The sequence below is a fragment of the Cyprinodon tularosa genome, unplaced genomic scaffold (genome assembly GCF_016077235.1).
Source record: "Cyprinodon tularosa strain WSP-4 unplaced genomic scaffold, ASM1607723v1 ctg1133, whole genome shotgun sequence".
Classification (NCBI taxonomy): domain Eukaryota; kingdom Metazoa; phylum Chordata; class Actinopteri; order Cyprinodontiformes; family Cyprinodontidae; genus Cyprinodon; species Cyprinodon tularosa.
In genome coordinates this window covers 207,501-228,710 of record NW_024037930.1, presented here as the reverse complement: position 1 = coordinate 228,710, position 21,210 = coordinate 207,501, and the positions used below count along the sequence as shown (strand labels likewise).

The following is a 21,210-nucleotide window of genomic DNA, read 5'->3' as shown; positions in this document are numbered from 1 at the left end:
TGCTCTCAATCTGCAGGTTTACTAGTGGTTCCTAGAATTTCTAAAAGTAGAATGGGAGGCAGATCTTTTAGTTCTCAGGCTCCTCTCCTGTGGAACCAACTACCAGTTTTAGTCCGTGAGGCTGTTCTGTTCATGTTTGACTGTGACTTCATCCTTGAAAGACATGGATGTGATATTTCAAATTTAATTCAGTTCAGTTTATTTCTATAGCTCCAATTCACATCATGTCATCTCAAGGCACTTTCCAGTTCAACCAGATCATACAGTCAAATTGATACAAAGTTTTCTATCTAAGGAAAACCAGCTGATTGCATCGACTCATTGACTCTTCAGCAATCCCTCACACTATGCATGCTTGTAGCAACAGTGGAGAGGAAAAACTCCCTTTGAACAGGAAGAAACCTCCAGCAGAACCAGGCTCAGTGTGAGCGGCCATCTGCTGAGGCCCACTGGGGTTCAAGGAGACAGAAGCAGACATAGAAAAAGAAGCATAGATACAAAAGGCAACTGTCAACCAGCTCCACAGGCGGCCCCTGTCCAGGAAACACACAGCCAGGCAGACGAGCTCCGAGCCAGCTCCCATGTCAGAGGATGAAGAGAGCACATCCAGTTAGTCACAGTCAGAGAAACAGGACTACACTGGAAAACAGGCCAAGCTCCAACTTCTAGAAACAAAGGTGTTGATGGCAGCAGCACAGCTGATATTTCTCTCCAGGATGGAGTCACAGCCAAACAGGAACAGACCAGATGAAGCTACTATGAGAAAAAGCAGAGAGAGCAGAACGTTAGAGATTCAACTAGCATATTCTGCAGAGTGGGAGAATAGAGATAGAATGAAGCAGAATGATGAAAAAGGGGTCCCTATGTCCTCCAGCAGTCTAAGCCTATAGCAGCAGAACTATAGAGATAGATCAGGATAACCTGAGCCACTCTAACTAGAAGCTTTATCAAAAAGGAAAGTTTTAAGCCTAGCCTTAAAAGTAGACAGGGTGTCTGCCTCACGGACTAAAACTGGTAGTTGGTTCCACAGGAGAGGAGCCTGATAACTAAAAGATCTGCCTCCCATTCTACTTTTAGAAATTCTAGGAACCACTAGTAAACCTGCAGATTGAGAGCGGAGTGCTCTGTTAGGAACATAAGGAACAATCAGATCTCTGATATCAGATGGAGCTTGGCCATTTAAGGCTTTATATGTGAGAAGGAGGATTTTAAATTCTATTCTGGATTTAACAGGAAGCCAATGAAGAGAAGCCAGGATAGGAGAGATATGATCTCTCTTTTTAATTTTCATCAGAACTCTGGCAACATTTTATTCCGACACTGCAAGGGAGAGCAGATACCCTGCTGCCAATATTCCTGCCTGTTCGGGTCACAGGTTTTCCACAACTGCTGAAGAAGAACAGGGAAAGATTTCCACTGACAGGATAGACAGTTTCTCACAAACTGAAGCATTTGTTGATGTAACCTTGACAGTCTAGCCTCCTACCATAACATCTAAAACTGTAAAACAGCTTCCTGGGCATCACTAAGATAAGACCTGTACCTAGAGCGAATACTTTTAAGAGTAAGTAAATAAATATTAGCACTCATAGTTAACAGGAGAAGGGAGGTGATAGTAAATGGATTTTCTGACCACTCATGAAAACTTTCTTACAACTAGTCTGCCTAGTTTCCTGTTTCCTGTTACTTTTTCTGTAAAGTCATCTCAGGTCCCTGTAAAGATTCATTCAACAGTTCAGTTCATTTGAATTAAAGTTGGTCACCAACTCTGTGTTGTTTTAATGTGGGGAGCATAAAGTTTGCTGGAAAATAAGAGTGAGAGTTCAAAGTACCTTTATGCCTCCCTTGGTTCTCCTTATGTTCTTCTTCTTGTTGGGATCAGCTTCAGCCGGCAGTTTGCTGCTGTTGGAGTTATCAGACAGCTTCCGAGCCAAGGCTGAAATAAAATCATAATAACAAAATAAAATCAACAATTCCGATAGTTTTTAATTAGCTCAGGTCGCTGAAGTGAAGCAGTAGAAATAAAAGTGAGTCTGTATAAGTTTCCAGCCATAATGCTGAATGTTTGAGTCAGATACTCACCCTGCTGGCCCACCGGTGTCCTGCTGGGGTTCTTCTGTGTGGGACGTTTAGGAGATGACTCCGGCCGTGGAGCAACTGGCTGAATGGGTCTCGTCTGTTTTGCTGATAGCCTCTTAAGGCTTACTTGTCTCTTTTCAATCATCTCCTGAACATCTTCCAGCCGTTTGAGGGCCCTGAGCACATTGCCCTGCAAACCGATCTCAAAATGAAATGGCAAAAAAAATATTCTTTAAATCATGAGTTTACCAACGTTATTGTTCTGTGAGGCGCACCTTTATATCCTCTGATAGGACGCTCTCATACTGGTTGTGAAGGTTCCTCAGTTCTGTCGCTTGGTTCTTTTCTGCCGACTCCAAAAAGTGTTGGATGTCTATTAAAGCTGATTCTGCCCCTTCCTGGGACTGACACTTATCCACCGCTTGGGAAGCCAGCAGGTAGATCCCTGACTCACACCACTGGTTAATCTAGACAGAAAATACCAACAGCTTAGAGCCCAGCCAGGTTAGGATGCATGATTACAGGTGAATGTTAGACCTGAGTATTTATCCAGTGTAATAAATACGCTGCTGATAAAATCTGGAGGCCAGATAAGCAGCAAACTACACTCTCACTGAACTCCTGTCACCAATTATTATCAGGCTTCTGCTTCATTAGTAGCAGGTTTGGGCGATGAATGATAATAAATAAATAAATAAATAAATAAATAAATAAATAAATAAATAAATAAATAAATAAATAAATAAAGGAAGCTCATTTACTACGAGCATCATTTACTTTCTCGAACATTAAAGGTTGGAATGTTTAATTCTATATCAAAGTTTGTCAGCTGTTTACACAAAGCTTATACAAAATGAAATTTGAGTTTTTACAGTTTCCAGAACATTTCCATTCCTTAAAGTGCAGCAGTGTCAAATGTAAACTTTGGGGAAAAAAACATGATGCAGCAAACACATCGATGTGGAACTTCACAGCATTAATATATATGCTGCAAATCTGCAGTATTTGGTTTGGTGTCATCAGTGAGATGCAGAGTCTGAGATTTAGAGTTTTCTCAGCAGTTCATCAGTGTGATGGCGGTGGGGAAGAAGCTGCTGCAGAACCTGCTGGTCCTGCATTGAATGCTGTGAAGCCTCTTCCCAGAGGGCAGCAGGGAGAACAGTCCATGGTGGTGGTGGTGGTGGGGGGGGGGGGGGGGGGGGGGGGGGGGGGTTCTCTCTGCAGAGAGCTAATCAAAAGCCTAAAAGCAGAGAGGATCATGGGGGCTCCTCTTCCCTCCATTAAAGACATTTCATCCCAGGGCTGCGTGTCCCGAGCACGTGACATCATCAAGGATCCCCCCACAAAGCCTTGTTTTAGTGAACTCTATAAAACCTGGAACTGAACGTTATTTCAGACATTTTAAATAGAAAAATCTTCCTGGATTGGAAGAGAAACGTCTTCAAACTCTGAAACAAAGTCCAGTGGATTGTTTTTAACCTTTGTTGGAATGATAACACCAAACCAACATAATGCACATTTGCACCGTATATTAATGCTCTGAACTTCCAGATCAATGAACATTTGATCACTGCTGCACTTTATGGATGGAAATGTTCTGAGAGCTGAACAAAATTAAATTTAAGAAGCCTAAAGACTACAGAGTTTTAGTGACAGTGATTTGTGTTCATAGTGAAGGGCACAAACATTTGATCATCACAAGGTATATTTAATAAGAAAAAATAACTAATTTACTCACCAGACTAAACTTCTAAAGCGATACATAGAAACACGTTAGGTTTTAAGTGCTGATGGCATTTTATTGACATTTCATATTATTTATTGTAGACCAAAACCTTAGTATCAAAGATTAATGTGATAATTTCAAGAGCGCCTCCATAAAACAGTTTTTAATCGTAAACTTCTGCCATTCAGAGGACTCTAGCGCCATCCAGTGACTGAGGGAGAAAGTGGCATATTCAGGAGAACGGCTGAGAGCTGGAATATTGGGTTTTATGGAGTTTACATGGATCAGATTCAGCTTTTCCTTTGCTTTTTCATTCAGCCTTTATAGGATGGCGTCGGCTTATTGAAGTTTCCTAAGGATCCAGAGCTGCTTTCAAAATCTACTTTAACACTGCAGACAAAATTTGACCAACCTGAGGTAACTGCCGTCAGTCTGTCATAAAATCCGACTTTTTCAAATCCAATCTGTGCCAAAGCAGGAATGTGACGGCAGTCTGAACAGCCAAGCCACCCTTATCGGATTTAATTGGACAAAGATGTCACTACGACAACAAGGAACAGTGTAGGGAGAGGGACAATGACCTCTTGGATTTAATAAGTAATTGGAACATAAAATGATCCAGAAGGAGTCAAACCTGGGGTCAACTGGTCAGCTGACTACAAAGATGCAGCCATGCATTTCACCCAGTAGGTGTCGCTGCACGCAGAGATGGGTTTCTACTTTCTATTAACCACAGAGCTGCTGTGGAGCTACTGAAGGGAGGATGTTTGGTTAAAAAATCATCATAATAAACCTGGTTTGTCCTGCTGCTTGTTTTTAATGCAAAATTACAGGAAATCAATATTTCAACCATTTAAAGCAACCAACCAAGAAAAGCTGGACGCAAAGCAGCTTTATATTTTCAAACTGTCAAATTTTTCCAATCTGCTTTAACCCCTCCTGTTGTTACCTTCTCAACGCCTGTATGTATGTGCAGGGATTTAGACAAGACATCCGACTTCTTCCTGGCCTCGTTGCTGAAGTCATCACAGACTCTCCGGAGCTCCACACATTTAGGGCGGATGGAGTCCACCGCATAGTGGTTGCTTTGGATGAGCTGATCGCCGTGCATGGCATGCAGCTGCGCCTTTTCCACTGTTGGCTGAGGAAAATACAAGTTTTGACAGAAATATTAGTATCCACTTTTTTAAATAATATTTAATCATTAAAATATATTATCTTTGTTTTCACAAAAGGCTGGACCTATGAATAAAGTGAGCTTTAAATGTTTCAATTTACATATTCTTTGGTTTAGAACCAAAGAATATATACACTACCGTTCAACAGTTTGGGGTCACTTTGAAATGTCCTTATTTTTGAATGAAAAGCTCTGTACTTTTCAATGAAGATAACTTTAAACTAGTCTTAACTAGTGGTGGGCTATCTGAAGCCAGGCTTCGAGGCTTGTACCGAGTAATAAGGGGGCGTGTCAATGAAGCCCCGCTTCGAGGCCTGTGTTGTCTTGTTGAAAACCACGTGACTGGCAACAAACGAGGCCTCGCATTGCATTGATCACGTGACTGCTTCAGTTTGCGTGTCGGTTTTCAAAATAAAAGCGCGATGAATCCTGTTGCTTTGTGGGTTGTAGTAGGTGGTTTGGTATCAGCAGAACAGTTTTCATCAGCAGTGGTTGTAATGGAGCCGTCAAAAAAGAGAAAAACCTCTCATATGTGGGAGTATTATGAGATGACAGATCACAACCTGAAACTGTGAAAAAAGTCCTATTCCTAAATAAAAACAATTAAACCTAAAATCCAGAAATTTCTATATTTTCTTTTGTTTAATCAGGAGATGCATCAGAATCACACATCAAAACCAGACTAAAAGCCATTAGAAGAGGCAAACTCTATGTGCAACTTAATATTAAGAATCAGAACTAGAACTCCTAGGAAGAGAGGATTTTAAACAAATTCTGTCTTTAAGGAAGCAAGTTTCAAGCTCAAAGTACACAGAGTCTGCAGCAACAGTCACTCAGTTCTCAATACATTAAAGTAACACATATCTTCATTGTCTAATAAGTCCATGACATAAAAGAAAACCTAACACCACCACTGATGGTCAAGGATTAGATTGGCTACAAATCATTTTAATCATTAAAACATGACAATTGAATAGGATTCTCCTCTTACTAAACATGAGTTTGATGAAAACTTTGTGACAATATTGCATTTCCTAATATTTGGAAGTATGATCCAACTGAGTAACAAGGCTGTTACAGTTTCACCAGCAGATGTCACTAGTGAGTGATGAATGAAGCATCGAGTAATGAACTTTTTTCAACACTTTGCGTTGGAAAGCTTCATTGCTTCATGAGGCTTCACTTGCCCATCACTAGTCTTAACTTTTAAGAAATACACTATCCATTTCTAATGTGGTAAATGACTATTCTAGCTGCAAATGTCTGGTTTTTGGTGCAATATCTACATAGGTGTATAGAGGCCAATTTCCAGCAACTCCAGTGTTCTAATGGTACAATGTGTTTGCTCATTGGCTCAGAAGGCTAATTGATGATTAGAAAACCCTTGTGCAATCATGTTCACACATCTGAAAACAGTTTAGCTCGTTACAGAAGCTACAGAACTGACCTTCCTTTGAGCAGATTGAGTTTCTGGAGCATCACATTTGTGGGGTCAATTAAACGCTCAAAATGGCCAGAAAAAGAGAACTTTCATCTGAAACTCCACAGTCTATTCTTGTTCTTAGAAATGAAGGCTATTCCATGTGAGAAATTGCTAAGAAATTGAAGATTTCCTAGAACGGTGTGTACTACTCCCTTCAGAGGACAGCACAAACAGGCTCTAACTAGAGTAGAAAAAGAAGTGGGAGGCCGCGTTGCACAACTGAGCAAGAAGATAAGTACATTAGAGTCTCTAGTTTTAGAAACAGACGCCTCACAGGTCCCCAACTGGCATCTTCATTAAATAGTACCCGCAAAACACCAGTGTCAACATCTACAGTGAAAAGGCGGCTGCAGGATTCTGGGCTTCAGGGCAGAGAGGCAAAGAAAAAGCCATATCTGAGACTGGCCAATAAGAGAAAAGATTAAGATGGGCAAAAGAACACAGACATTGGACAGAGGAAGACTGGAAAAAAGTGTTGTGGATGGATGAATCCAAGTTTGAGGTGTTTGGATCACAAAGAAGAACGTTTGTGAGACGCAGAACAAATGAAAAGATGCTGGAAGAATGCCTGACGCCATCTGTTAAGCATGGTGGAGGTAATGTGATGGTCTGGGGTTGCTTTGGTGCTGGTAAGGTGGGAGATTTGTACTGGGTAAAAGGGATTCTGAATAAGGAAGGCTATCACTCCATTTTGCAATGCCATGCCATACCCAGTGGACAGCGCTGGATTGGAGCCAATTTCATCCTACAACAGGACAATGACCCTAAACACACCTCCAAATTGTGCAGAACTATTTAGAGCAGAAGCAGGCAGCTGGTATTCTATGGGTAATGGAGTGGCCAGCGCAGTCACCAGATCTGAACCCCATTGAGCTGTTGTGGGAGCAGCCTGACCGTATGGAACGCAAGAAGTGCCCATCCAACCAATCCAACCTGTGGGAGCTGCTTCTGGAAGCGTGGGGGGCAATTTCTCCAGATTATGTGCCTTTAAGGGGCCATTATGCTTATCATGAGTGGGTTAACAGACCTGAGCGTTTTCCTCAAGAGCTTTAATCTCTTTCAGCAGATGCTCCACTCTGGCCACACAATCCCCAGCATCCGGTACATTTCTTAGAGAGTCCATCAGGTGATCCAGAGACACTTTAATCTGAAGAAAAAAAACACAAAAAAGAAAAGTCTCATTTTTACTCAAGCAATACTTAAAACAGAGGCACAAAGAAAACCCATAAAAGATCAATAAGACCAAGAATTATATGAAACTCTAAAATAAACAACCCACAAATGTTGTATGTTATATATAAAGAATTGCATTTTACCTTAAAAAAATAGTAGAGAAAGGCTTCCAAGCATTCCAACGTCTGCCCAGACCCCCCCTATAGGGCACTATAGTGTGGTTACGCCTATAGACATTATAATCTAGACGCCTCGATGGGCGGGGTCTGTCTATGCTGCAGGTGAGTGTCCGCCATGTTGAATCTGCTGATAGACTCAGACACTTAAACAGTATCAGAGGGGCTTTAACCCTTAGAATATACTTTATATTCATAATATTTTTATTTCTGCTGCCAATAATGTGGCCTCTACAGATTTTAACCTGGACCATAATAATCTGGATCTTCATGCTGCCTCTTATCCTTCCTGGGTTAATCCAGTTTACCGCAGCTGAGCTCCTGCGCATCTGTTGTCTCTGGACTGAGCCTCCGCCGCCATCTTTACAGTCCTACCCTGATATTGCTCTCCTGCCCCACGGGAAATACGGACACCAAGGATCTCACCAACTCTTCCATCCCAGAGACTCCAAACCTGTCAAATCCTAATGCTCTTTTCTTTCACCTGCCTAACTCTGGTTTCCAGTTACCATTCATCTAATCCACCTGCTCCTGCTTCTTTTTATATGGCTCAGTCCAGCTATCAGGGCCAGATGATTGACTTTGAGATCATTGATGATGTCATAGATCAGGTTCTCGTTTTGTGGTGAGAGAATATTTTAGTGCTTCATCGAGTTCCTGTTTTCCTGATCATGTTCTGCTTCTTATCCACTGAGTTTCCTCTGGTCCTGTCTTGGCCCAGAGGAGAGAGCGAGTTTTTAGTCTACCGTAGTTCCTGATATCCTGGACTGTTCCGATTTATTTTTTTTTATATTTTGAAGAGGTTTGACTTCTGACACAAAATACAATCAGGGAAAATAGGCTACAGGTTTATAGATGCTTAAGTAGAGCATAGGAGTCAGTTTGCTCATCAAAAAATTTTAGTTGTTAAAGAGCAAATAAAAAGGCTATTCTAAATATATTTTTCAGTAAAAGAAAGAAAAAGTGTGAATAGAATAGAAACTCCTTATTGTCCCAGAATTGGGAAATTCTGGTGTTTTCAGCAGCAAAAAAAATTACAGAAAAAATGGTCATACAAATGTGGACCTAGAAAAATGTATAAAAACTAACATAATAGAGTTAAAAAAATAAATAAATAAAATACTGTACTGTAAAGTGTTTTAACAATATTAAACGGTGGACCTTTTCAAAAAATAACCAATAAATAGCTGTGGACATTTTTACAGTAATTTGAAAATAGCAGCAACATCAGAGATGTGCAGAATGACAGCAGCAGGTTATTTAACTGACTGAGGTAGAAACTGAGCAGAATCAGAACTGGTTGAGGTTACTGGGAACAGTGGTGGTTCTAGAGTCTTCCATCTGCTGGGAGGAAGGATCTGTGATAACGCTCCCTGGTGCATTTAAGGTGCAGCAGTCTGTCACTGAAGGAGCTGTCCAGTTCAGCACCAGCTTCATGCATGGGGGGGGACATTATCCCCATCTGAATGTGTCCCATGAGTGTGCAGGAATGAAGGCTACCATGCTAACAGAGCTTATACCTCTCTGAAGTCGTGTTCAAAGTGGCGCAGCTGCAGGCACTGCTCCAGCTTCAGATGATGCTTAGACCAGAACTGTTCAAATGCGTTCTCCGTCTCATCGAGCTGGGCCAGCAGCCTAGAAAACAAGGGCCCTGCACTTCAAATACTGATCTAAAAACAACTAATAACTTGCTATATTTGTACACCTGCCCTTAATTTGAGCAGGTAAATAGGATGTCAATGGAATAAGTACATTTGCCCTTAAAACAGGCTTATTATATACTATGCACCTGAAATAAGACAACCTGCTCAGATGAAGGGAAAAGCCTCTTATTTTGAGAAATAAAACTTTTCTGAGTTACCTTTCTACCGTGGTTTGGTTCTCCAACTCATCAGGGTTGAGTCTGTGATCCTCTGACTTTGCCGCCTGATCCTTGATGCAGGCAAACAAGGTGTTGCCTTGTCTTAAAGCTAGTTTCAGTTCTTCCTGTTTTAGAAGAAAGAATTCAAAGCATCAATAAGAGCAGTTTATAAAACATTTTACACCTGGACCTGGAATAAGTGAGAACTGGGTGTAAATGGAGGGTAAATCCCTGTTTATTGTAGATTTTTAAAAAGCCAGACTCATTTATCTGGAGTCTAACCTAAGTCAGTCTGTAAACAACTGTTTGGTAGCAGGATTTGTTGACTGTTCTACATGAGCAAAGCTCTGACCCGAGGAAAAGGTCAGAAAACTCATTTAGAGAAGGAGTCTGAAGATGAAATTACTTTACTCAACAATTTTTTGATCTTCCCCGGTTTGGTCTTAGTAAAATATGGCTCAAATTTCATTGATATCATATTTATCATAAACATCATATTTGCACTTTATGGTGAATTTTCAAATCCCTTTAAATAGAACTCAACTCAGTGTTTCTACTGCATTTCTGCACCAAATCTATTTATTTATTTTGCACTGCTCTGAGCCTTCTCCATCAATAGAAGAATAGAATTCAACTTTATTGTCATCCTGCTGTCACAAGCACAGCGCAACGAAATGAATTCTCTGCATTTAACCCCTCCCCTTGGGGAGCAGTGGGCTGCCACAGTGTGGCGCCCGGGGAGCAGTGTGGGGTTAAGGGTCTGGCTCAGGGACTCAGAGTGGCAGTCTGTGGGAGTGGGACTCAAACTCAGAACCTCAGGATTCAAGCTCTATGCCCTGACCACTAGGCCACCCCCCCCCCATGCCTTTTGCACCACGTCTCTCCCACACTGTTTACATTCTGATCACTGCTGCACTTTATAAATGCAAAGGTTCCCTGCTGAGCTGCTCATTGACTGATGGTTTCACCTGGATACATTCTGCTCTCTGTGTCATCCCACTCACACAGTGACCGGTCTCTGTGATGCTTGAACTTTATTCATTAATATTAGAAGTTGCACAGGTGAGAAAGGCGTCTTTTCCCTCCCTGGCCATAGATCGTGTTTTCTGCTTTCCATTGATGACTTCTTCTCCTTAAGCTTTTGCTAACCCTGAACTCTGATACAGAAATCAGAAAAAAGACCCAAAAAATCCTCTGAAGATCAGATTTGACAACATTTTGCTGAAGTCTGGAGACAATAAAGCTGCAGGTTCTGTACCTGTTACTTCATGTTACTCAGGCAGGCATCTCCCTGCATGTTAACCTCCCTTATTCTTCTGCTTGCACTCCTGCTATGCTATAAAGAAGGATGGTTGACAGCTCTCCCTTACCTTCAGGTTATTGTGTTTCTCAGTGTGCGCTGAAAGCAGGTCTTTGGTGCTCTGGACGTCATTGGGAAGCTCTGTCTCTGCCAGCTCTGTGCCAAACCTCTGCAGCATCTGCGCTGTAGTCTTCACAGTCAGGGCAAAGTTTTCTATAGCCTGAGGAAAAACAAGAACATGTGATTTCAAAGCATTCTGCAGCTGTTCCAACAGGGGAGACATGTGGTAGAGACAAGGACACTGCTGGACATTATGGACAATGCCATCCACCCTCTGCACACTGTCTTCACCACTCAGTGGGAGATTGCTGTGAAAGTTAAATCTGTTGGGCTCTTTTTGGCATCATGGTAATTCAATCCAGACAGACATAATCAAGATATGTGAAAGCTTACAGGTAATTGTGGATAAACAAGAGTACCTGGAAGGTTTATCGAGAAGAAATAATGTGGTCATTGATGGGATACCTGAGACCCCGGGTGAATCTTGGGTAGAATCAGAGGAAAAAGTTAAAGAAATTCTAAAGCAGAAGTTGCAACTACAAAGGGAGATTGATATTGAACGAGCATACCGCATAGGAAAACCTGAACCAGATAGGGAAAGACCTAGATCCATTGTGGTAAAGTTTTTGCACTTCAAAGACAAAACTGCAGTAATGCAGAGAGCAAAAAATCTGAAAGGTACTAGAATATTCATCAATGAGGACTACACAGATGCTGTAAGGTTAAAAAGAAAGGAACTCATGCCAAAACTGAAAGCTGCACGTGAGAAGGGTGAAATAGCTTACCTCAGACACGACAAACTGATAATCCGACCTCGTACCAGCACCCCAAGATAGGATAAATAAACGGAAATATGCTTACAGGACTGCTTCTTAAAATATATGGCAATGACATCCCAACACAAGCGACTAAAAAGTGGACTAACTATTGCACATATAAATATAAACAGTCTAAGAAACAAAACAAATGATATAGCTGAATTGTTAGAAGAACATAAGCTAAAGATACTTGCTATTTCTGAGACTCATTTAGACTCCTCCTTTGAAGATAGTGAATTACATATAAAGGGTTACAACATTTATAGAAACGATAGAAATAAATATGGTGGTGGAGTAGCTTTTTACATTCAAGATCATTTACCTGTAAAAATGTGTACTGACATGATGAAATATAATATTGAAATATTATGGTTACAAGTTTATTTTCCTCACAGAAAGCCTATAGTAGTAGGCTACTGTTACAGACCTCCAAGTTCTAACAATGAATATCTTGACACAATCTGTGAAATGTTAGCTAATATGAATGTGAGTCTGGATGTCTATTTACTTGGAGATTTTAACATTGACTGGTTTGCTCATAACTGTCCACTGAAGAATAAGATACAAATTGGAGCTAATGCAGGTGGATTTGATCAAATTATGAATAAGCCAACAAGAATATGTGTAAAACAAGATGGTACTAAAACAGCTACATGTATTGATCACATTTTTACAAACTCTCCAGAAACAGTTAACAAGATATCATCGGTCCCAATTGGAAGCAGTGACCATAATCTGATTATAGTAGAAAAAAACAATAAGGTAGATAGGCAAGGACCTACAATAATTTTTAAGAGATCATATGCATCTTTCAATCCTTATTCTTTTGTTGACAATGTGAGAGAAATATGTTGGTCTAAAGTGTTGACTGAAAGAAATCCTGAGCTTGCACTGTCAAAGTTTGATGATTTATTTCTACCTGTGATTGAGAAACATGCACCTTTGAGAAGGTTTACCGTCAGAACATCGAAAACACCCTGGCTGGACAAAGAAATGAAAGAAGCTATGAAAATGAGAGAACAAATGAAAAAAACTGCAATTATAACTGGGAATAAGGAAGACTGGTGCCTCTATAGGAAAACAAGAAACGCTGTGACCAAGCTAAATAAAAAGAAAAAAAAGAATTATTATGAAGATAGAGTAAAGAAGGCGGGGAATGATTGCAAAAAAATGTGGAAGATAGTTAATGATTTGACAGGTAGGAAAAATAGAACGCATCCATTATTCCTTGAGACAAATGATGGCTTCATAACTGGATCTAGAGAAATTGCTAATTATTTAAATAATTATTTCATTAGTAAAATAGCAAAACTAAGAGAAAATATGCCTAACCTAAGTAATGAAATATCTCACTTATTAATAAGAAATGAAATAATGAAAGGGAAAAGGTCCAAGTTTAAATTAGAAATGGTTAACTTGCAGAGGGTAAAGGATTGCCTGAAAAAGTGCAAAGATAAACCACCGGGTGTTGATGAACTGGATGTCAGACTTCTCAAATTGGTTGCTGATGAAATCGCTCCTGTAATTACTCACATTATTAATTTAAGTTTTATGTCTTCAGTGTGTCCACAAGCCTGGAAAACAGCCAAAATAATCCCATTACAGAAAAATAAGAAACTGCCCTTTTCCAGGTCAAATAGTCGTCCGATAAGTCTACTACCTGTGTTAGGAAAAATAACAGAGACCATAGTATATGAACAAATTAATAATTATCTGTCGATTAATAACATAATTTGTCACTCTCAACATGCTTATAGAAAGGCTCATTCTACAGCAACAGCACTAATTAGTATGTCTGATGACTGGCTTAGGAGTATTGAAATGAAAGATATGGTGGGAGTTGTGTTTCTAGATTTTTCAGCTGCTTTTGATTTAATTGACCACGATCTGCTATTAGAAAAACTTTCCTGCTATGGTTTTGAACAATCTGCACTTACTTGGTTTTACAGTTATTTAACTAACCGGTCACAAACGGTATATTTTAATGGTGCATTTTCTGAAAAACAAACTGTAACATGTGGTGTACCTCAAGGGAGCTGCCTGGGTCCTTTATTATTTTCAATATTTACTAATGACTTACCATACATACTCAAAAGAACTAAAATAATTATGTATGCAGATGATTCCACTATATATACATCAGCAAGAACAAATAATGAATTAGAAATTATTATGAATAACGAACTAGTGGGAGTGGATAAATGGGTGAAAGCAAATAAGCTGGTATTGAATACAGCAAAAACTAACAGCATGATTGTGAGGTCAAATTACAACGTAAACAGTAATCATATATTGAATATTAATATCAATAACGTCTCGATAAGGAATGTGCATGAGTCCAAGCTTCTGGGAGTGACGGTGGATAACACGTTATTATGGAGAAAACATATTAATAACATGATTGCAAAGATGGGTAGAGGAATCACAGTCATAAGAAGACATGCAACCTTTATGTCCCCACATATTCTTAAAATGATAATCCAATCATTGATTTTTTCTCATATGGATTACTGCCCAGTCGTCTGGTCAAATGCCCCAGGAGAGATGCTAAATAAACTACAACATGTACAAAATAGAGCTGCCCGAATAATATTGAAGTGTGATTTAAGGACAAATATCATAACAATGCATAAAAAATTAAACTGGTTGTTGGTTAAAGACAGACTTTCATACTCATTGACTGTTATGATTAGAAACATATCTGTATTAAAAACACCTTATATGTTATTTACAAACCTTACTTTTAGTTCAGAAAATCACGAATACAGGACTAGGCATGCGACTGAAGGAAACTTTAGTTTGCCTAAAGTAAAGTCAAATGCCCTAAAAAGAACTGTTATGTATAGAGGTATGAAAGCATGGAATTTACTGCCGAATTACATTAAACTGATAACTGATTTAAGGAAATTTAAAAAATCATTGAAAGAACATTTATTAAATATAGAGGTAAAACATGATTAGGACTGTCTTCTTCACTTGCTGTGCTTTGTAGTTTGTTTTGATTAGTTTGGATTGTTTCTGTTTATGTATATGGGTATATATGTATATGTATATATGTATCTGTATATGTGTGTATGTATATATGTATATGTATAGATTATGGGAAATGTTGTTTTAATGTCCACATAATTTTATTTCATTTGTAATTTTTTTTTTATTTCATGTTTTGTTGTTGGACCCCAGGAAGAATAGCTGTAGCTTGCTACAGCTAATGGGGATCCTAAATAAACTAAACTAAACTAAACTAGACAATTATTCTTATTGCCACATTGCCAGACAGGACACTGTAAAAAAATAAATAAAATAAACAATGGATCAGTTGAAATTTAATTTCTAGAGAGAAATTTTAAATTTAATTTATCCAATAAAATAGAGAAAATATAGTTATGACATCTGAACTGTGATCATCAGTTTATTTAAATTGATCCAGTTCTGATGAGCAGAACTTCCACCTGTCCTGCTTTACATTCAGTTGTTTCTTTATTTTACATTTTCTGTCTTTAATGTTCATCTTCTTTTTTATGATTCTTGATTTTCTTATAATCTCCTAACTTCTCTTTGTGAGATCATCATTTATTTTATAACTATAACCTTCAGTTTTCTTGCTTGTTTGACTTTTTCTCTTCATCATGTCTTCTGCAAACTTAGCTGCAGTTTCCTTATTTGGTTATTTAATAATAATAATGATGTCAATCTACGCAGTACTGCTGGTGATTAGGATTAGACATTGGAAAGTGCTGAAAACGTCCCAAAAGATAAAACTTGATCCCATAACTTTACTTACTCAAGAACTCAACATAAACTTTGGATTTCAAGTTCTTTTCATAACATTTGATGATATTCCAGATTTATTTACAGCTCAATGTGCCTTATCGGCAGCCATCTTGGATTTCATGAGTGGAACCAAAAGAAGAACCTTCATGTATCTGTCAATTGCATGAAAATACAAACATTTTCAGGAATGATTAGGGGGCTTTTTTTGTTTCATACGGTAATAAAAGTAAAGAAACTGACAGTATTCCTTAAAGGCTAAGCTTGTCAGGTCAAAAATCAAAAAATCTAAAATACTGAAAACAGACATGAGGAGCCAGGAAATGACGGAGCAAAACAAAAGCACAAAACAACAACAGGGATCCAGCAAACAGTGACTGAACATGAGGTAAGTAAAGGGGAGACTGAACAAAGAGCAGGCTAATCAGCAGATTGGGAGCAGGTGTGGACAGAGGAGTCTAGAAGGGAGCTAGGAGAAAAGAGACTGACACAAGAGGGCAGCAGAGGGCAAACAATACCTAAGACATCAAACAATGCAAAATAACTAGAATAAAACAAATGGAAATAAAACCAATAAACTAGAAAACACAGAAAGACATGATTCAAAGTATAACAGTAAAAAAGAAAACTTAAACAGAAGCAGAAAGTTCAGAGTCATGACAAAGTGTCCTTAGCTCAGTGTTACCAATCAGTTCTGACTCACAGTTCTGTGGTGGATCCACTGGCTGTGAGAGTATTCCAGACTACCTCCAAATTCCTGGGTCAGTTGACTTTTATCCACATACCCATGAAGATCTGCCAGGGAGTTCAGCATAACCACCTAAAAGAGAAGGATTATAACCTATACTGTGACACAAACACTGCTGGAAGGATAATAGTCTTTAGGGCAAACACGGTCAGCCAAATTCAGGACACGTCTCTTTAAGACGGACACGTGCAGACGCAGCCATTGGTTAACCAACTGTCCTGCAACGACCCAACAGGGATCCTCGTTGTGAGAAGCCGGCGTTGCAGCGTGTTTTTTGTTGTTTTTTTGACTAAGCCATAAGTTACCATTAAGTTTTAGAGCCCCCCCCCCCTTCTTCCACCCAGAGCCGACTCAGTAAAACCCTCTCAATATCCCATCGGATGCTCAGTCAAGGTGCTTAGCTTAGGCGAGGCTTAGCTTAGGCGGGTGTCGGGTTCCTTTAATCTACCAGAACTTATGGTATGAATGAATGTCGTGTGACCACCTGCTATTGCGTTCATTTTGATTTCCTGTTTCCTTTTGTGCTGAAATTAGCGTGTTAGAAGTGAACTGAGAGAATTGTAAGACGTCTTACGCCTCGTGCGACTGCATTGTAGGGGCAGCTATTTTCTGAGTTTTCAAAACCTATTGTCCTGAGATTTGTGGGGTTAAATTTAGCCATAACGCTTCTTTCAGCGCTGTTACTCCACCTCCTTTGACCATGGTAGGGGGGCGGCCATTTTATGGCTCGTTGCCTTAATAAAGCTCCCCTAGCTGGGTTTTAGATGTACGTAGGCTAGCCGACGTGCTACAATGCTGTATAGTTAATGTGAACCATTAACCATTGTAAAATAATCGAGAGCCGTTTAAACGCACTTTTAGAAACTTTTTGCTTCCTTCCAAATTATTCTTTTAATCTACCTCATGTTTATTTTCTTGTGCAGTTTTTGCATGGATGTTAAAGTTTCCCATAATCCTTGATTGTTAGAAATAAAGACATAATTTTAACCCGTAGTAGTTTATGTTTATTGTGCAACGAATGATTTATCACTGAGTTCAGACTCACTTTCCTCTTGGTAACATTTGAATGAGCAGTTTTCTTTGGTTGGTGATTATTAACTCTGCTGATAGCCACAGTCTAAACCAGCCGGTCCAGGAGTCTAACTTTGGATGGAAAAGACCAAGAATCCTGGTGAGTAAGTGGATTAGAGTTATAATAATTATTCAACTAAATGGTAAATTGTCTGTAACTTTTATAGCACTTTTAAATTCAGGAACTTTACATTAAATCATTCATTCATAAACTGATGGTGGTGAGCTGCATTGTAGCCACAGCTACCCTGGGGCTCACTGATAGACGCCAGGCTGCCGTACGCTGGCGCCACCATCTGACCACCACAGTAGGCAATGCTGGTGAAGTGTCTTGCCCGAGGACAAATTGACACTGAAAGCCGAGCTGGGGCTTGAACCAGCAACAGTTTGCAGGGCAGACTGCTGCACCCGTCGCCACTGTTGCCCCTCTTAACATTCAATTGATATTTCCCTCGATTTTAAATGACCTTTTAATTAACAAACAACTTGCAGTTCAAGTTAATCATATTTTCATAATCTGCTGATAAAATATCACAGCAGCATTAAAAGTTCATAACAGAGTCCAGCGTTCTACTATGAAGTTTATTATCTTTAAACTTCCAAGACTGAAAAAGTCTGTAATTTAAACATTGAGCTGATTGATACCAATTTATATCAATATTATATAAATATCAATGTTTTTTAAGAAAAAAATAATCTGAATCTGAATGAATTAAGACTATCATGAGTCATAGGATTAGCAAGTACAGAGTTGAAGCTACTAATGTTCTCTCTGACATGTCTAGTTCTATGTTTTCTGCTTGACATTATGTTATATCCATGTTATATGTTTATCGGCTGCTGGTTTCATTGCATCTTTTTTCATTGTCTGTCCAGATTTATCTTTTTAAAGTTAAATCTGGTCCAGCTTTTATCTGTTTTGGTTCCTTTAGCTGTAGAAGAAAAGCAGAATGTTCTTGCTTTTCTGTGTGTTGGTGAAGATTCTCACTCCTCCAGAACATAAAGTCTTAAATAACTTAAAAGGTTACAAGACTTTTTAAAATCTTTTTTCTTGAATAAGTTTTAGCTCTTAAGCAGAAGGCATATTTACTGCTTCTTCAATGTTCATAGGTTGAGAGTGTAAAAGTGGAAGTCACCGTAGCTCTTCAGGAAATGTTATCCATTAAAATCCCGTTAGCCAATGGGCTTCCCCGGTGATGCTATCATTAACCCTTAGTTTCTCTTTGTTAAGTATATTTCAGGATGTTTTCAGGTGTTTAGTTTTTCCACTGTTAGCCCTCAGGAAGAAGAGGCGCAGGACTCCGTCTGACCAGAACCAAGATCTATTGAAGCTTCCTTCCCAACAGGAGAATATTTGGCAGCGCTAACCTTTCTACACTGATGTATTGCCTGCTACCAGGAAATGGGATTATAAAGGTTTATTGCTTTTGTGATTTTGTTTTTAGACATTTTTTTCCGCTTATTTTCTGTTTATTTTGTTGATATATTTCCTAACGGTACATTTAGATTAAAATGGGTCATATTTAGAGGGAGCCTTACAATAGATACTACTTTTCAGTGATTCAGTTTTTTGAGGTGGAAAAATAATTTTGGAAAAGTTCTGGCCAACTTTGGAACAAATGTTTATAATAGAGTTTCTTTAAAGTCCTGACAGAAATAGAAAAATGCAGCCATTCATCTATTTTAGGTAAAAAATGAAACATTTTAAAGAAAAATCTGCAACTGTTTAAGGTTATAGCAGAGAATCTTTGCTCTAAGTATGAAAGTTGATGGAAAGTTTTTAGCCTAATAGTAAATCATTCGTTGACTGAAAGCGGCTCCTCTGTACCTTCATTTTGAAGTCATCTTTGTGGAGTTTTATTCCAATATCTGCTATTGTCCTCTGAAAGAATCTGGATGGCCTCAGCACCAGCACCAGCTGAAGGTTTCCTGGAAACGCACCCTAAAGAAACAACAAGACACCGGTCAGCGATCGCTGTGCTGAGGAAGAACCTAAAAAAGCAAGAATAACACCTTTAATCTCTGCTTTAAAGGAAGTTCCCAGAGCTGTTACATCTTTTCCTGCCTTTTAATAATTAGGTTTGTGCAAAATTTAGGAACATGAACAAAAAAGACACCTGATGAGTTAAATGAAATCAAAGTGACAGAACTTTTATTGTATTTAATTCCTCAGAGACGCTTCATGGTTTCTGACTTCATCAGGGAATGTTCCCGTCTTTCTTCATTTCTCTTTAGGGATGAAACAGGCCAGTCTGCGTCAGTGACAATGAAGAAAACTACGTCCACATTCATTGGCCGAAAGCAGAGAACATCTCTGTGGCTGAAGTTACCTTTCATTTACTTTTGGCTTTCTCTTTTAATCAGAAACTTGTTTTCCTTATTAAATTCTAATAAATAAGCCTTAAGTGTGGTGGAAACTTTAGGACATCCTAATGCCTCAGGAAAAAGATCAAAGGAATTAGAAGGAAGAAAGAACTAAAAGAAGTTTTTAAAAGCAGGCATCACATAACACATCTTAAGCATGATGCTTCCGGATGGTTCCCAATGGTTCCTGTTGGTTCCTGGTACAATTTTCCATTTTTTATTGATTTTTTACTGATTTCAGTTTCCTTTTTTTCCAGAAACCCGAGGATGTCCTAAAATTGACTCTCTATCGACGTCTCTGACAGTTTAATCCATTATTTTTATTTCTGCCAAGGAGGTCATGTTTTTATCTGTGTTGGTTTTTGCCTGCTGATCTGTTTTTTTGAAAATATCTAAAATTTTATGGAGAGATTTTGCTAAAATCTCCAGAGAAGGTCTGCAATATCACTGGCGTAATAGATTATGTTTTGGTGATGATCCGATTCAACATCTGGATCTGGAAATTTTTGCAAAGATTCTGTGAATACAGGAAATAACTTAAGGTGGGAATCTCAATTTGTCAGGAAAACCAGATACTTGGTGGAGGTTTACGTCTCTGAGTGCTTTTCTAGTTGTTTATCGCACTTTCTTTCTTTTCTTCAACATTTGACCCCATTTTAACGGAAAATGAAATCAGTAAATCTGTCTGGAAATGCAACTGCTGCCACAGAGAAATTTAAGGTGACTTATTTGGAGAACTCACGGCGATCCGGGACAGAGAGGCCTTCACTGAACTCCATTTATCCTTCCTCCGATCAATGATGATGATGAAGCCGATGCTTGCAGCATCCAAGCTGGGGACAAGGGAAGCATCGGAAAGTAAAGTGTTATTATTTTATCAAAACGCTGCAAACTGAGAGCAAAAAGAAATGATCTTTAGCATTACAAGGAAAACAAGCATTTCGGTCCACAGATTATAAATACTTATGGGGACCCTTGGACAATAAACTGGACTGGACTAAAATAACACGGATGCCCTCTAGAGGAAGGACAAGAGCGTCTCTGTTTTCTGAGGCTGCTGAGGTCCTTCAACATCTGCCGGACAATGCTGCAGATGTTTTATGATTCTGAGTGTTTTTGTTTCAATCCCAATAATTTCTGCTGTAGAAATTCAGAGTAAAACCTCGGAATCTGTGAAGACAGACTGAAAGTCAAAAGCTTTATTTGTTTGCTTCCTTTTTTCATGTGTTTCCATACATACCTGGGGATACTGGTCAGGTAGGTAACGACATTCAGGAAATCTTCCTCTGGTACTTCACTAAAGCCTGAGTACTCCGGGAAAGTGATGATGGGGGCTCCATCCTTCCCTCTCCCTCCTGCAGCACAAAGAATGCCAGCTTATATTTACTGCCTTCATTTCAAGA

At 39.1% G+C, this 21,210-nt stretch overlaps 1 protein-coding gene across 4 annotated transcripts in view; it reads right to left on the bottom strand.

Moving 5' to 3' along the window:
* mcf2l2 (MCF.2 cell line derived transforming sequence-like 2) overlaps positions 1-21,210 on the bottom strand; it is a 99,666-nt gene that overhangs the window by 44,424 nt on the left and 34,032 nt on the right. For all 4 annotated transcript variants that reach the window (XM_038303047.1, XM_038303070.1, XM_038303061.1 and 1 more), the window contains 12 exons: positions 21,048-21,162; positions 20,550-20,640; positions 19,272-19,385; positions 16,328-16,444; positions 11,046-11,195; positions 9,676-9,800; positions 9,335-9,449; positions 7,493-7,612; positions 4,755-4,946; positions 2,355-2,546; positions 2,083-2,269; positions 1,833-1,936 (listed from right to left, as the gene is read on the bottom strand). In XM_038303047.1, coding sequence (XP_038158975.1) covers positions 1,833-1,936; positions 2,083-2,269; positions 2,355-2,546; positions 4,755-4,946; positions 7,493-7,612; positions 9,335-9,449; positions 9,676-9,800; positions 11,046-11,195; positions 16,328-16,444; positions 19,272-19,385; positions 20,550-20,640; positions 21,048-21,162 — 1,622 coding nt within the window. The remainder of the gene's footprint in view (positions 1-1,832; positions 1,937-2,082; positions 2,270-2,354; positions 2,547-4,754; positions 4,947-7,492; positions 7,613-9,334; positions 9,450-9,675; positions 9,801-11,045; positions 11,196-16,327; positions 16,445-19,271; positions 19,386-20,549; positions 20,641-21,047; positions 21,163-21,210) is intronic.